This window comes from Penicillium citrinum (assembly GCF_028827155.1).
Source record: "Penicillium citrinum strain IBT 23319 chromosome Unknown utg000001l:1.0-4955037.0:1.0-4956770.0, whole genome shotgun sequence".
NCBI lineage: Eukaryota > Fungi > Ascomycota > Eurotiomycetes > Eurotiales > Aspergillaceae > Penicillium > Penicillium citrinum.
The window spans coordinates 134,716-147,114 of NW_026622686.1; the positions used below are offsets into that span (position 1 = coordinate 134,716).

A 12,399-nucleotide genomic window follows, 5' to 3' on the forward strand; every position below is an offset into this window, starting at 1 on the left:
TGAGTATCTCTATTTTCTCTCCTTGCTTCGTTGCAAGATCCTTCAGCTCTAGCATATCTTTTAAGTTGAAATTACCGTTATCTTTACTATTGTGGTCTCTTTTATTTGATGCCTAGTTCACCTTCGAGATGAATACGCAAAATTGGTATCGAGGGGAGTACTTACTATCAACCGATCCTAAACTACTTCAAGTCGACGCTATCAATGCCGCATTGGGTTCCGATATGATATGGTGGGCGAGCGACTTGCCGGCAGTTGCTCTTTTGAAAGCACTCAAAAATTCCCTATGTTTCGGGCTTTACGAAATCGACTCAAGTCAGGAATCAAATGGCACCATCAGCCTTGAGCGTGCGAGTGAGTGGCAATTTTATTTCCGTACAAGGAAGACGCTCTAACATAACTCATCCCGTATCAAGGATCGATCAAGCAAATTGGACTTCTGCGTGTGATTACTGATAATGTCACATTTGCTTACCTTACCGATTTCTATATCCTTGATTCATACCAAGGATCAGGCCTTGCTCGCTGGATGCTCGACATTTTCAACGAAAGACTTCGTCAGTGGCCATATCTTCGGCGTGCAATGCTCCTTACGACTGACAAGATGCATCTTTTCAACAAACTCCTTGGTATGAAAAATTACAGTGAGTTTGATGGAATGAATGGGGTATCTATTGCAATGGTCGAAGGTCCGGGTGCTCAGCACTGATTGGGATAGCTTTGCTGGGAATTATACATCTTTCATTTATATTTAACTACCGAGCTATTTATGGTTTCTTGCCCACAGAATGGATCACCGTTTGCGTGCATATGTATAGCTATCTCACGTTGACAGTTCAAATTTCTTATCGAAAGAAAGATCTCTGTAGTTGTAATTGATTTTCGAACATACACTTAAGTCGCGTTTCAATTTTCAGTGGCTGATCCACCCGGTTATTTTATTTCCATGTTATATCCATTTTCAGGTTATAAAAGAGTAACCAGAGCGCTAATTGTCAATGAATTGGAGAGGCGAAAGAGTACGGGTAATTTTATAATTCAAGGATGAAATTTATTGTCATGCGTTACTTTATGGATAGAATGGCAATTCTGAAGGGAAAAAAAGAAAGAAAAATACAGTACGAAAAACTTCGCCAAAGGGTCTGATAGTCAAGCTCCAAAGTGAAGATTGAAATGCTATCGGATGCTAGTTGGATGTTTCTAGATCGCTCTGTCGAGCACCAGTAACAATAAGAAGGGAACGAATGGACCACAAAATGTTCCGGAAGGACTGAAAAGCCATCTCCGATAAAACACAAGTCCTTAGGATTTAATAAGCCGATTCCCGAATTATACCTCCGAGTGTCTGCGGCCTCGCAATCGTATGCTCCGACCGGATGGTAGCGAAAGCTCCCAGATTTGCCATTCGAAATCAGAGTCAGACCACTAGGTAAACTAGCTACATGGTGGTTTCGAGAGTTGACATTGGGGATAAAAGGATTGCAAAACTCGACGATGAACAGTATCTCGACAACAACTTCAAAGCCAATAATAGCACTCTGCCTACTATCATCCTCAAAATGAGCGTCAGCCGTCCTGAAGAATACAAGGATGTTCGCACCGCGGACCTATCCACCATCCAGTTCTACAATCTGTTCGACAAGAATAAGTCCGAGATGAAGAAGCTACTCACTGCCTGCGAGGAAGATGGGTTCTTCTACCTTAATCTCCAAAGCGAGGGATCCGAGAAGTTCTGGAAAGATTTGGATGAAATCGATCGGTTAGCCAAGGACTGGTTCGCTCAACCTACAGCAGTGAAGCTGAAGACCCCTACTGTCTCTCTATCGCATGGGTGAGTCTTTGGCCCTGGTTAGGTCTGGATTCTCTTCCAAGGTTAGATGACTAATTGTATTCAAATCAGATTCAAGGCAGTGGGAAATCAGTCTGGAGCGGTTGAATCGCAAAAAGACGGATTTGAAGCTCTAAAGGTGAGATTCAAAAGATAATAGCTGCTATAAGACTCACTAACAACAACAAAGATTGGGAAGTCGGAGCTAGATGGGAGATGGGCACTTCCATCCGTGGTGCAAGACAACCTATTGCTCTTTGATCAATTCACTGCCATGTGCCATTTCATCTCCAAGCTTCTGCTGGACTGTCTATCTGATGAATTAGGCCTCAAGGGAGAAGCTCGTCTTGAAACCCACCATCGCGATGACTGTCGATCAAAGAGCACCCTTTACTTCCTTCACTATCCCCCAACTATTCTGGACCCAAGCAAAGTTGGCCAAAACATGCACACGGATATTGGCACTTTTACCATTTTGCATGCTCCCCAATGGGGACTCCAGGTATTCTCACCCGAAGAAGCTGTATGGAAATACGTTGAACCACGACCTGGCCATGCAATCATCAATGTTGGCGACACTCTACGCTTTCTTTCGGGAAAGCGACTTCGTTCTGCATTGCATCGTGTGCTGCCGGCGGGTCAAGTTCAAGCTGAGGATCGCTACTCTATCTCTTACTTTCTGCGAGCATCGGACTCGACAGAGTTTGAAGATAGTAATGGTGATGACTCGAGTGCGAAGCAGTGGTATCTGAAAAAGTATGAAACATATGAGTTGCCACATATCATTCAGAAGGAACAAACCACACTCTCCGGTGGCATGGCACAGGAGCTTCAGGCTTCATTTTAGTGCAGTTCTATGACTCCAAAGGTGTGATGAGTCAAATTTAGCACATATTTCTGGTTCTGAGAACACGTGTATGGGCGTGGTAGCAGCTAGTTAGCTCATAAATACAATAGGATCTTTTTTTTTCGGGACCTGGGTCTGGCTCATGTACTAAATAAGGTGTTTCCTTTGTGGAGGCCCCAAAATCCATTACTGATATAGAAACTTGTTCAACCCATTCTCTCTTTGTTTTGTAAAATACAGGAACGATAATTTCTGATTTCTGAATTGCTCCTCGCTAACATGGCCATTGAAGAGACCTGCGACAAAGCTGGCGTAATCATTGTTGACAGCTATGTATTCAATTGATTACGAGAGTCATCGAACCGGAGCTTTATCAAAGAACTGGTCGTAAGGTCTTCATTATACCGACAAGAAGGAAATGGACTCGGTGGTACCATTGTGGCCAAAGATGCACATAGAAATGGCCGATCTCCAACGGTGGAATACCGGCTACCATTCGTGTTGGACACATTCGAAGATCACGTATGGTATCGATCGGTCTTTTAAACAATGATAGACTGACGGTGGTCGTCTGTGATTTCGATGAGGTGACGGAGTCGAAACTCTTCAATACAGTCCGTGCAGCTGTCATCGCTGTGCAGAACGGTACTCTGGCCTTACTGAGATAATGTTTCCGCAGATTGCTCAATCCTTTTTTCCAAGGCTTGCTCCATTCCGCCAGTGTTCTCCTTGAGTCGGAAAACTTTAGAGACGAACAGAAATTGTCGCAGGGTGACACACTGTACTATAAGTGTTTCTCTTTCTCTTCATGGTGCTTTTTGCGTAGTATCATAATGCAAATAGATTTAAATGTCTCACTCGAGCGAAATGTGGACCATTTGGCCCCGAGGCTCGCTAGTCATTGAGTATATTATCAATGCATCAATTGGCAGATCCGCAAGCGAAGTGCTCGAGAACAATCGCAAAACAGCTCCATGACTTCCCATATAGTTATCGTTCCCCTGTCAGATCTGCAAAATCCTCCAGACCTCTTTCTCGAACGGCGGCAAAGCGGAACACCCTTGTTTAACGCGCTGAAGATCGAGGTAGGAGCCTCTGCTAGTAGGGGATTTCCACGAAGGCAGTGGAAACTGTTCTTTTCACTTATGCCGATAAAGAAGAGACAAGAGATCTATGGAAGAGAACATTAGGGCTACCTCTGGTATAGTGGTATACTATACGACGGACTAATAGTCTACATATTGTAAGTATCCGCAATGTATACTTTGATAGTGCAGATTGTGCCTCATTATCAGATGGCACTTGCCGTATGGAATGTTTCTTTTCCTGTCCATCTTCTCTTGTTCCCCTCCTCCCCTCCACTCTTCCATCTTCCATCCGTCCCAACCCCTGATCCTCCAGAACCACGGCCGGAAAGAGTCTCCTGATGATTATGGAGATTCTGTCTCGGAGGCATGCGGGATGGTAAGGGCTCGCTGAAGAGCAGTCAGGAGTGACATCAGCTGGAATAACGAGACTTCTCTTTATTGTTGCGCTCTAGTGTATTCATTCCTCTTGTAGAGCCAGACATAGAATTGGATATCCAAAATGAGTTGAGAAATATAACGATCCAGGTTGAAATCGCAAATGCTGCACTGGACCTCATAGAAAACGTTGTTGACAGACTTGTCCTGAAGCTGAACCAGCTACCGCAGGACAATGTAATCACAATCAAGTCGAAATATTAGGTTGATGAAGCCCAGAAGTCAGAAAGTTGTGAACCAATTGAGCTTATGTAATTTGATGAGTCTGGTCTTCAGTATGTTCGAGGTGACTTTTTCCAGGGAGGATATCTGTTTCGAGGCAGATTCGCTATTTACAGCACTTCTCGAGTGTCAGTACTGGGTTTCCATTTTAGTCGTGCAAGCACGATAAGCATGAATTGATGGATGCAAATTATTTTGTTTCTCTTTTATTCTTTTATTTCTACTAGTTGGTAATGTAATTAGTACTTGTGAGGACGATAGTTGATCGGGAAACGTGCAGATATTGCTTCATCAATGCGAATCATTTTTTGTCATAGCGCGCAGGATGGAATCATGTACTATTCCAAAAAGAATAAGCCATAAACAGAGTTAGAGAATCTATCAACAATAGTTTCACTGTGCTGGACTACTCGTAGTATACAAGGTTCCTCCACAATCAACAAGAAGACAGAACAACAAACCATAGAACATCACGAAACAAAAGGCTTAAAAAGCGCGGAAGACCATTCCCGTTTTTATAGGCGAGAAGTGTGGTAACTTCACGACATTGTGCCTTGATATTCACGAAAGCAGACCATCTTTTCTTTGGTCGCGGAGATGGTGATCGTGCGCATTGTTTCATGTGGAAAGGCACAGTTGTGATCACTGATAGGCATTTCCCGGACACCAATGAAGTCGTCTGAGTCTCATTGGAGTTTGTAGCTGTCAAGACAATATCAAAATTGACATGACCCCGGGACCCTAGTAGGTTTTCAGGGGAATCTGCGACTGGAAATCTGATTTCGGTTGGAGAGAAGAAACCGCTCTAACTTCGACAGTGATACATCGATGTATCACTGTAGAAGCTGACTAGGGACTCAGAAGGAGAGCGTTTTGTCTCCATGTCAGGAACTGATATACCTATATAGACATAGGTATTCTGCCTGGGTAAGCCACATATCGACGCTGTGGCACCTCGACAATATAAGGCGAACGAGGTAGAATGGTTTTAGGGAGTGCAGATGACAAGCTAGCTTTCGCTTGTTTTGACACAGTTCTGATGCTCTTCTCAGTCTTGTATATCAGGACGACATGCTAGCTTTTATTGCAGGCAAATATCTAGATCTTATGATGGAATCAGTAGATGTCGCACGTAGACGCAAGTTGATCATTTACGTTATTTGCCCCTTTCTCAGAGCCTTTGCCATCAATGAGTTTCATTCCCATGTTCGCTTTCTTCTGTCCTGTACAGGGTAGTGGCTTCCTACCAGTCACTGCAAAAGAGGACAGTGTCAGTCGCTGGCTCCGCATCTCCTGTAATGATACTTACCGGTTCTTGGTACACCCGTTCGCTGTATCCGATTTGGAAAAGCAGTTATCGAATAGTGAGGTTTGCGTTTCTCCGACAAGCAAACGTCCCAACCAGATCAGATTGCTGAACCACAATCCTACATCCGGAGATCGAGGAATGTCTCCAGTTACGGAAGCAGGTTGGAACGCGAAAAACGCTGTGTGATATCCTATTCGACACCGGAAGAACAGCACACCACCGACCGCAGACGGTTCAAGTTACAGAGGTACCTAGACTTTCCAATGTGGGGAGGTCTTCATTTCTTTTGGGGCTTTATGTGCAAGGTTGTAGTCAGCAAAAAAGGACGGTCAGAAGCATGCGTGAACGATGTGGAAGACAAGTAATGATGCATAAGAGGACATGGAAATATCCCTAGTAACTACGGGTGGAATTTGGACTTGGGATACTACAGGATGGGGAAGAAAGTAAAGAAAAACTGAATACATACCTTGAATATGGAAATGTCTCCGAGAATCAACACTACCGGTGGTATTCAGGGGTGAAGATAAGCTGAGATGAAAATGAAGGAGAATAGAAAAAGGAAGAAATGAAAAACGAGGAGGGAGTGGCTTGTTTATACAAGAAATATTTGTTTACCTTTTTATATCAAGGCAGGGACTATCGAGATACCTGCAATAGAAGAGGAAACAACGAGAAAAAGAGAAAGTTCAATCCATAGTTCTTGCCTGCTGCAAATAGAACTACTCATACATAAGGTATCATAAGTCTAACATGGCTGTACTCTGTACTCAGACTCTTCCTATCTACCGATTGATAACTAACCCTAACTCAATCTCAATCTAGTGATATCCCGCCATAGAATCCAAGGTCGATATTCAAATACTCTCTCCAGATGGACTATACATTCGTAACTCATCCATGGACTCTACAAAGGGCCATAAGATGTGGGTATCAGTAATTTTTGGGAGACTTCATTATAAGCTGGTGGATCCGTTTACTTCAAAACGGCAGGCCAAGACGATTATGTAATCGCGTAGTGAGTCTATCTTGAAGTCTTCCCCAACGCAATCGAGCAAATTCTTGTAGTTTTCATGTAGATTGGGGTTGAATGGTGATCCGACGATAGTGCCAGGTTTTTTGTTTGTTGAATTTTGAAGCGCACAAACTTTTGTAGACCCTGGTCGCAACAATTTCCAAGATTCATCTTGGGAGCACTATGCTACTAAACATGGATATCTAGTACCATGGCGCAACGACAGACCTATGTCGTATGTAAATCTTGACGATATTACTTGTACCGCTGGCTTTCTACAATGCTTTGGCCATGCATCAAAGTCTTATACTGTTCTATTACCGCCGGATCCATAACATAAACGCCATGATTCTACAAGAAACGGTTAGGAAAGCGATGCGATTTATAGAACAAGCATGTGGCTCTAATGAGAGAGAGGAGCACAATGCGTCACTACTCTGGGCCTGTTTCATAGCAGCAAGTGAGGATCTAGACAGAGCAGTTCAGGATCGCCTTCTGCACTGGATGCGGGACATGTCTGACAGAACAGCTGCTGAATCATTTTCTGTAGCTGCTGACGTTGTTCAAAGGGTTTGGAGGGCCCGACAAGAGACGTGGGATTTCACTCTGAGTTGGTTTGATGTTCTGGGACATGATCGATGTCCTATTATAGTGGTATAAATCTCGTCATCATGGCTGTTCAAGCCTTGAGGTCTACGCATACGATTTCTTCCCTTGTGGTTGCTATTGGTTCTCAGTGTCGCGGCCGTGGCAATATCGTGCTATTATGACTTTTTGCAACTTGTTACATGGGGAATCTCCGTGGAACCGTTCTTAGAGTTATATGTGACACATCATCCCAGGCACCAAGCATAAATTTATCCATGAAGCTTTTGATAGGCTTGTTAAGACATGATGACGTGATACCCCAGATTAGGTATGTGTACTAAGAGATGCCAAGCCCGTATCAATATCCAATTTAAGTCTTGACAATTGAAGACACATCCATCTGCTGCATATTGTCCAAATTCGGTTTATACTCGGTGATTATCCGATCAGCCTCGATTCTCTTTTAGCTAATTACTAGGAATAGATCTTTCGGTATAACCATCTGCGCCCACTGAGTCTAGCATGTTTTCCCAACGACTGCGCCTTGCATCCGACAGTTCATGCTCGTGCTTACTATCCGATGCGAACTCTCTGTTCTGGGTTCCGACGATGGAAGATTCTGCTCATATAAAGCAGACATGTTTCCCTAAATATCTCTGATCTGGATTCTTCATCCTACTCACTCCTTTCGTTTCATTGGAGGACCAACTAGTTCGTGTCAATATGATGCTCAGCAAATCCAATTTGCTTTCGGCTGTATTGGCTTTCGTTGACGGAGTCGCTTCATTTCGCCATTCAGCATGTACCGCTAGACAGTTTGCCTCTCTCAACCTCAGAGATATTCATATTACTTCTCTAAATGTCACTGCCGCTCATAATTTTTCAACAAGCGGCCGTAACGCCACTGGGGGTGTTGGAATCATACCAAACATACCTGGTACCCCTGCACCGACCATAGATATCTGTTTGATTCGAGTGACTTACACGCATCCCGGAAAACATGACACCGTTAAAACCTACATTGGGCTCCCACTGAGTCCAAAAGATTGGAACTCTCGCTTTGTCATGGATGGTGGGGGCGCGTATTACGCTGGCGGCGAAAGCGAAGTTCTCTCACCTGTTCTTGCAGGTTATGCGTCATCCTCCACAGATGGAGGACATGATGGCAACGCATTGACTGCAGACTGGGGACTAACGAGTGATGGAAAGACCAATTGGCCGGCCTTAAAGGACTTTTCTAGCTTGGCTATTGCAGAGGCAGCGAAACTTGGCCAACAGGCAACAAAAATCTACTATGGAAAAGAGCCGAAATATTCATATTGGCATGGTTGCTCCACTGGTGGAAGACAGGGACATGCCATGGCTCAGCAATATCCAGAGTTATTCGATGGAATTGTTGGCGGTGCTCCGGCAGTGAGTTGGGATAAATTTGCACCAGCTGGTTGGTGGGCTCCGTTTATGGCTCAACTCCTCGGTAAGTTCAATATCCTGGAAGATCTTTATTGTATAATGAATGAGAAGCTAAACCCAAATTTCTTGTGATAGATACTCGTCCACCGACATGTGTTCTTGAAGCCTTCACCAACGCCGCCATTGAAGAATGCGATGAGCTCGACGGTGTCAAAGACGGAATTATCGCTTTGCCTGGTCAATGCCATTTCAAAGCTTCCTCTATAATCGGCCAAGTAGTGCAATGCGCGGATCCAAGCGGGGAAATCACAATCACCAAGAAGATGGCACAGCTAGTAGCGGCCATATGGGAGGGACCTCGATCAAAGAACGACCGGTTTGAATGGTATGGCTTCCATTATGATTCTAGCCTCACTTCAATGCTGGGAACAACTTGCACATCTATCGACAATTGCACGGTGATTCCGTTCCCTGTCAGTGATGACTGGGTGAAAGTTTTCCTAGCTCGAGACCCTGATTTCAGCGTCGAGGGCCTCGCTCGTGCGGATTATGACCATCTTTTCCGGCAATCAGTTGACGAATATGCATCTATCATTGGAACCGCGAATCCGAATCTCAGTAAGATGAAGCGATCCGGGACCAAGATGCTGGCTTGGCATGGCATGGCAGACCAATTAGTTCCGACAAATGGAACTGTGGACTATTATACCCGCGCCGCAGCTTTTGATCCCCATGTTTCGGACTACTATCGCCTGTTCCTTGCGCCCGGGGTAACCCATTGTGGATTTGGCCTCGGTTTTGATCCTAGTCAGACCGTCTTTGAGACCATGAGGGCCTGGGTTGAGAATGGCACAGTGCCTGATCGTCTAGAGGGCGTTGCTGCCGTCGTCGGGTCTTCGAACACCTTAGCGACACGAACGGGCTATTTGTGTCCATATCCTCAGGTTTTCACATACACGGGCGGCGATCCCAACGTTGCTTCATCATTCACTTGTGTTTGATGAACAGTCGCTGTTAGGTGAAGCCAGAGAATTCTTCTATAGCAGGTGAGCATTCTATGATTTCGAGAATGAGAATGTGAGTGAGGTACAATATCTACTAGAAATTTTCATTTAAATGAATGGTAAATTGAGACTTATATTCATGATTTTCTGGCTGTTCAGCATCTATACTTTTTATATTATTCGTATTCGGATAGTCGTTTCACTCCTCGGAAGGCTTGACATCGTACTCCACGTCAGTTCTGATGATATACTTGGCGCCCTTCCTCACTCCCGTACCCTCATGTAGAAGAGCACCATTTGCTTCACCATGGGGGAAGATAGCGACAGATCCCATGACAGGCCGAACTGGGTAAGCGTTCAAGGTCCCCTCCCTAGCGGCCGGCAGGAAGAATGTAGTTTCTCCGCCCTCAAACTCATCATTAAGATAGAGTAGGAAGGTGTACATAGAGCTTTGTTTTTTGTCTTCTGGCGAAGAATCATATACGTACGTATCATCCGGAAGAATTCCTGATGGAGGCCAAGCACCATCAATGTGGCATCGATATTCGGCCCCAGGGACGTATCTGTATACACGGAATCGTCGATTGATTCCCCGAACGAGGCGTCCATTAATTGACGGTGGTACATAAGAGGAGATTCGTGACCAGAGCAATTCTTGGAAAGTGGTATCAATGACCCAGTAGAAGTTGTGGGCTAGAATACTCATGTCCCCATCTTCACGAAGCGGCGCATCGGGGAGGAAGTTCACGGATTCGCCGGCTGCAATGATTGCCTTGCATTCGTCTTCGGAAAGTACGTTCATGGCAACACCAAGACCGGGTACAGCAGGGTGCGGGTGATATGTTATTTTCGGGCCGACAGGTGCGAGAGGAACAGCATTGGGTGTCGTAGTATAGAGGATTGCAGGGTGGTGGTTCGGAGGTTTGCGTTGGGGGCCGGGGGTTTCTTCGATGATGCGAATGGCAGAGGGAGATTTGGGTGCATAGTTGAGGATCGATTTATCAAGAACCGAGGCATAAATCTGGAGAGGTGGAGTGGAGGGGCGAAGGTCCCAAATCGATTGGAAGGCGATGGGGAACGTGGAAGGAAGAGCTTTAGGGCTATTATCGATCGGAGCACTGACACGGAGGATGGCATCCAGAACACCTAGAAGCTCGAGATCTTTTGCGCTGCGCTCTGCTGGGGCTTTGTCGAGAAAATCCGGGTGTGTTGAAAGGCCACTGACAACATCCAAATCCCGGACCCAGCGGCACAATGATCCAATCTTAGGTTGCTCGCCCTTAATCCTCATTTCAGCAAGGAGTATTCTGGCATCGACGTATTTCTGATCCGCTAAGGCACCGGTAATTCGAGCTGTGAGATTCGCACCCTCTGTGATGTGACGATTAGCTATGACTGAATGATTTAGTGGCGACTATAGCGGTACGTACCGGCAGCATTCGCTCCTGTTGTGCACGCCTGGCGGAAATCATACACGGCGACCCGTAAATCCTTGCATGCTTTTGACTTGGTAAGGTTGGGATATTGTGCGAGGGTCGTGAGGGTTTCGATTGTGATGTCGAGGTCTTCGTCGGAAACAACTGTGTTGAGATGCTTTGGCTCGAGTGACGAGGCATCGGGAGGTGGTGAAGGAATAGTAGAGGCCTTTGGGACTTTCGAAGGGAGTTCGACTTGCGCATTGCGCTTACGCTTTGCTGCTTTAGACCTGGCCATGATGGATTGGTCTGGGGATAATTGACAATCGATAAAGAGTTGATAGTAGGTGGGGATTCCATTCTGCTTAGGGTTTTTTGTGGATGCGTCGCGGAAAATCGAATTCCCGACTGGCCCATGTACGGGCAAAAGCAGATGATATCCTCTTCTCACTAGATCAACAGTGACAGTTTGAACGTATCTTCATCGGTAGGTTTACATTGGATTTTTGAAGCGAAAGGGTGTGGGATTTTGGTTTCCTTAAGAGTTGAGCAAGACCCATTAAGATACAAGGAAATAAAAGCTCAAGTATGAGTGTCAAGAAATCAGCAATAAAGTTTTACCGGCACTTCAATCAACTTCAATTTTTTTTTTTTTAAAAAAAAAAAAATTGAAAAGATAGGACTAGTTGAAATAAATTTGAGAGCGCCGTGATGGTACAATATCATCACTTTGTATTGATGGTCTACAAGTTGGTCGTGGTTGTAACTGATGATATTATCTTCAGGATGTGAGGCTCCAGCAACTACGTTCAGTCACTGACGGCGCGATATATATTCGATTATGTCAATTTTATTGCGATCCTTTTTTCAACCACCATGTGCATGAGACCAATTCGTATGGCCCTGCATTCAATTCATGTATAATTTCCGAGCGCATTGGCTTCCACGGTCGTGCTTTCTGCATTACAAACAGGTAGTGTACAAGGTCATCGTCACAACACCATAACCGCTCAATCTCTTTTGGGAAATACAACGAAGAACTTCTCCATTCTTTCACCAGTGAGACTGCAGACTTTGGCTCACATCGGAACCCGACGGCAGCTACATGCTCGGCCCCTCGCTGGTGTTTCGTTTGCTGAGCCAGTTGGCAGATACTATGTACTATGGAATCCATTCGTAAGGCCCATGGCAAAGGTTACATCTCGTCGAACATTCCGGTACGGGAGAATCGGGTGGAT

The 12,399-nt window shown here is 45.1% G+C and overlaps 4 protein-coding genes across 4 annotated transcripts; 3 read left to right on the forward strand and 1 right to left on the reverse strand.

The window, feature by feature from the left end:
- Nucleotides 1–116: 116 nt before the first annotated feature.
- N7469_000057 (uncharacterized protein) lies at nucleotides 117–709 on the forward strand (the record flags this gene model as incomplete). The annotated part of the gene is made up of 2 exons (XM_056638977.1): nucleotides 117–354; nucleotides 417–709. Coding segments are annotated over 2 exons (531 nt in total), but the record flags the coding sequence as incomplete, so codon positions are not given.
- Nucleotides 710–1,559: 850 nt separating this feature from the next.
- On the forward strand, nucleotides 1,560–2,675 carry N7469_000058 (uncharacterized protein; the record flags this gene model as incomplete). Its single annotated transcript, XM_056638978.1, has 3 exons — nucleotides 1,560–1,831; nucleotides 1,901–1,967; nucleotides 2,028–2,675. The coding sequence occupies 3 exons, from the start codon at nucleotides 1,560–1,562 to the stop codon at nucleotides 2,673–2,675; spliced, it is 987 nt and encodes a 328-aa protein (XP_056504735.1).
- Nucleotides 2,676–8,055: 5,380 nt separating this feature from the next.
- N7469_000059 (uncharacterized protein) lies at nucleotides 8,056–9,743 on the forward strand (the record flags this gene model as incomplete). The annotated part of the gene is made up of 2 exons (XM_056638979.1): nucleotides 8,056–8,806; nucleotides 8,878–9,743. The coding sequence occupies 2 exons, from the start codon at nucleotides 8,056–8,058 to the stop codon at nucleotides 9,741–9,743; spliced, it is 1,617 nt and encodes a 538-aa protein (XP_056504736.1).
- Nucleotides 9,744–9,945: 202 nt separating this feature from the next.
- On the reverse strand, nucleotides 9,946–11,459 carry N7469_000060 (prolyl hydroxylase family protein; the record flags this gene model as incomplete). Its single annotated transcript, XM_056638980.1, has 2 exons — nucleotides 9,946–11,117; nucleotides 11,177–11,459. The coding sequence occupies 2 exons, from the start codon at nucleotides 11,457–11,459 to the stop codon at nucleotides 9,946–9,948; spliced, it is 1,455 nt and encodes a 484-aa protein (XP_056504737.1).
- Between the last annotated feature and the right edge of the window lie 940 nt (nucleotides 11,460–12,399).